This window comes from Galeopterus variegatus, unplaced genomic scaffold, assembly GCF_000696425.1.
Source record: "Galeopterus variegatus unplaced genomic scaffold, G_variegatus-3.0.2 Scaffold191, whole genome shotgun sequence".
Taxonomy (NCBI): Eukaryota; Metazoa; Chordata; class Mammalia; order Dermoptera; family Cynocephalidae; genus Galeopterus; species Galeopterus variegatus.
Genome location: NW_007726302.1, coordinates 842,649 through 846,851, shown reverse-complemented (window position 1 = coordinate 846,851; position 4,203 = coordinate 842,649). Strand labels below are relative to the sequence as shown.

General features: G+C 31.3%; 1 protein-coding gene across 1 annotated transcript in view; it reads left to right on the top strand.

Moving 5' to 3' along the window:
• The window catches only part of ESF1 (ESF1, nucleolar pre-rRNA processing protein, homolog (S. cerevisiae)), a 65,380-nt gene that overhangs the window by 18,182 nt on the left and 42,995 nt on the right, over positions 1-4,203 (top strand). The window contains exon 10 of the mRNA XM_008564792.1: positions 3,601-3,762. Coding sequence (XP_008563014.1) covers positions 3,601-3,762 — 162 coding nt within the window. The remainder of the gene's footprint in view (positions 1-3,600; positions 3,763-4,203) is intronic.

Genomic DNA, 4,203 nt, shown 5'->3' with positions numbered 1-4,203 from the left:
AATTGCAGTTGAGTGTCATAGCTGTTTCTTCTGTGGATCAGGAAATAGCAAATGCTCTCAGGGTGAAATAGATCTTGAGCACTGGGATCATCCCTCTTTACTCTCTTCTCTTTTTGGCATGATAATTCTTCACTGACTTTTCAGTTCTTTGAAACCTTTCTTTCTTCTTTTAATCTCTGTGAAGCTTTAAAAAGATTTTTTACATATTTTATCTAATTTGATGTCCTCAGTGAAAGGGTTGGTCTGAAGCACTTCACTTGCCATTAATGGAAGCAAAAGTTCTTAGACTGTCTCTATTTAAGGTTTTTTTTTTTTTTTTTTTTTTTTTGATGATTGAAATGATTAATGGTGTATTTTAAAGTCATGTATGCTATTTGCTTAAAATAACTCATTCAAAAAATAATAAAGCCAAGAAAGCCCTTTTTCCCTATACTGGATCTGTCTCCACTTGGATATTTTGTTGCTTAGTTGTAATGTCATGTCAGTTTTTGGTTAATACTGTCTGACTGATACTGCCTTCCCTTTTGGGGGAGGGGGGGCAGTTGGTTGGTATGGGAATCAGAACCCTTGACCTTGGTATTGTAACACCACGTTCTAACTAACTGGCCAGCCCTTTCTTCACATTTTCATTTCCAGTCATGAAAAATTATGAGTAAGGGGTTTAGTGCTGACAGAAATCAAATAGCCATAAATGTTAAACATAGATATAAGTATTTTAAATTAGCAAAATGAATATTCGTTACTTTGTAGCTTAACATTTTTCCAAGGTGTCTTTTTGACTCCTTTTGCATATGTATTGTTTTTATATCCTAAATGACAAATTAAATAAATCCTAAAATGCTTCTTTAGTATTACCATGGGGCTGTTAAACCTTGATTTTCTTAGATCCTGTGATTAGCCGATTACTTTTCTTTTAGACTACTGAAGATAGTGCTTTATTTAATCTAAGTTTTTTCATGTAATACTGCTTTTGAACAGTATTTCACATATGGAATGGAAAATAGGGTTTTATCATTCTAATTTCTTTGTTCAGACATCTCATATGATAAAATCACATAATTGCTTCAGTATTTAATAGTCTTTGAAAATGTATAACTTGCAGTGGTAGTTATGCTGGGCACAAAAGCCTTTACAGTTTTTTGAGGCCTCAGTGGCTGCTGCTTGTTAATATTTTTAGTATTCCAAGGAATAGAGTGACTATTTTATTTCTAAGCATACATAGAACAGCGAGTCCGTTTTTCAAATAGCCCTTATGTAATCCTTTCCTCCTTAGACGTGGAGAAAGTCACATTTATTTATCTGTATTTCCTTTTTATTCATATGCCTATATAGGCATTTAGCACTTTTCTGAAAATTCTGGATAGTTTTTCTTCACTATCAGCTCTAAAATAAAGGAAGAAAGATAACATTCCATGTACACTTGTGAAAACTGGGTACAAGTTTTCAAACAGGTTTCTTTGATTAGTTTGGGAGAACTGAACTAAATTTTAAAATAACATTATTAACATTAGGGTAGCTAATATTGTGAATAAATAATCATTAATTCATAAATGCATTCCTGTTAAGATCTTGGGATCTGCTGGTTTCAAATCCTGACTTCACCACATAGTGAAGTTAAATAGATTAAGTTTCCTATGTCCCCTGTGCCTTTCTTTTCATAACTGTGAAATGAGGATCATAATGGTAACTTGCTTATGGCTGGAAAGGTTAAGATGATGTACATAAAGTGCTTAGCATCCTACTTTGTATTGTATATTGTCCCCTGTGCCTTTCTTTTCATAACTGTGAAATGAGGATCATAATGGTAACTTGCTCATGGCTGGAAAGGTTAAGATGATGTACATAAAGTGCTTAGCATCCTACTTTGTATTGTATATTGTTACTTCTTAAAACTTCTTAAAATTATTAATGGTTTTTTGTTTGTTTCATAAGTTTTTTAAAGCATGCGTTTTTCTTTAATGTTTTAATTGATTATCTAATTTAATTATTATTTAATTTAGTATCTCTGATAGCTACATTAATATATTTGAATACCTTAGAATTACTAGATGTTCCTTATTATTGTTTATAAGAGAGCATAGCAGGGTGGCTTATTGTTAGAATTGTTTTTTTTCACTCCTTATATAGTTTTAAGGCTTTCACAACTATTGTCCTTGAATTGGGAAAAAATAGATCTATATCAGTTATCCACATTTTAGGGCTTCAGAAAGTAAAACTTTAGTACTGGAAAAAATCAATTTAAAGTATGTCATCAGAGATTTACCACTAAAATTTCAACCTGGAAGGAGCTTGCTTCTAATTACATTTTCAGAAGTAAGCTTTTAATAGAAAGAAATACATTGCCATTTTGTTAATGCGTTCCTGATGTTTTATCCATTGAATTACGGGATACATGACAGAATTCCATCCAACATTATTATTGTGGCACAAAGCACAAACAGGAAAAAAATGAATTTCAGCTGTTTGAGTGAAAATGTAAAAGTGTGATAGGATGGAAAGAATGTCCTAGACCATTTTTTATTCCTTTAGAGAAAAAAGTACAAAAATATTTACTTAACCAACTTTTTTCCATATCACCTTCTTTCAGATGTAAGGACAATCTGTTAACATTGATGTGTCACCACTAAATACTTAATAATATTAGACATTTTTGGTGGCCAGTTAGTCATAGGTCATAGAAGACATGGTCTTCATTATGCTGCTCTTAAATTTTCCCTTACTGGGGACATTTAGTCAATTCAGTAAATCTGTATGTTTTGCATTAAAACCCAGGTTCCTAATTTATGTTTTTAACTTGGAGAATTATAGTGGAAATGTAGAGCAAACAAACTTTTCATTTTTGTATTAGTCTTCTAGGTGTTTGTTGCCCATGGATTTTATACAGTTTGTTTGTATTCTGATTATTTTTATAAAGCTAGGAAATGGAAATATGAATATTTTTCCACACACTGAAATTAATTGAATTAACTCCTAATTTATCCATTTTTATTTTTAGCTTATTACTAAGATCCTTAGAGTAAGCATACTTGCTCACAATCAAATGATAAATGGTCAGTATTCTTAGGTTTGGATTATAAGCAAGTCGTATTTCTTTTCTTCAGCCTAAGCAGCTAAATCCATGTACAAAATTCATCCCAACAGCAGTCAGCCTCCTTTTATGGAATATAATAACATTTTAAAGCCACTGTGCTGAATGGTGGAGGACATAAAGAGGAATAAAATGCTATCCTTGCTGTCTTGCAGCTTATAGGAAACAGAAGTCCAAGTATGTTATGTGACTGCAGCATTATTTTGAAATATAAATTTCAATAAGAAGGATTCCCAAGGATCCTTTGAGAGTGCTTATTTATTACTACTATGACATATTACTACTATGACAGTGCTAATTTATATTATAGTTGATTTTTATTGTATGCAAGACCTAAGTCTTTTTTTTAATTCACTTAATATTCAGAAGTTTAAGCCTGATTTTGATACTCTGTGGTTGCAGTATGTCTGACAACATCTTGTAGAAGGGTGCTGGAGTGACCACGAGATCAGAACACTAGAGTTAGAAGTGAACTGTTTCTGTGTATTAAATGAAATTGATTTTTTTGTTAGGTGGTGATGGAGTCAGTGTAGAAGAAGATGGGAAAACAAAGAAAAGTCAGAAGGACGATGAAGAACAAATCGCTAAATATAGGCAACTATTGGAGGTTATTCAAGAGAAAGAAAAGAAAGGCAAAGAAAATGATATGGAAATGGAAATTAAGTGGGTTCCAGGTAAGAATTACACCCTAACTAAATGTTTTCCTGTATTTTTTCATTTCGAGATGTTAAATGCATTTTAGATATGAAGGAAAAAAAGCTCAACTCTTCTTTGGAAACATAAACTTCAAAAATCTTATTTTGCAGAAATGTTTTGCTGAGAATGTTAACATCATATTTGTATATACTATTTAACTCACTCAGGAGTTACCATTTTAGACTGTTGCCAGCTTATTTTTGATCGGTTTCTTTGGTTTACTGACTACAAATTATTTCTATCCATTTATGAGAGTAGACCTTTCCTAGGTTTAATTTCAGTATTCTCAGGATATAGAAACTTGAATCCAGGCAACATGTGTCCTAAATTTATTATATTTATTTTCAAAATGTGTAATTCTTTTTTTTTTTTTTTTTTTTTTTTTTTTTTTTTTTTTTTTTTTTTTTTTTTTTTTAAAA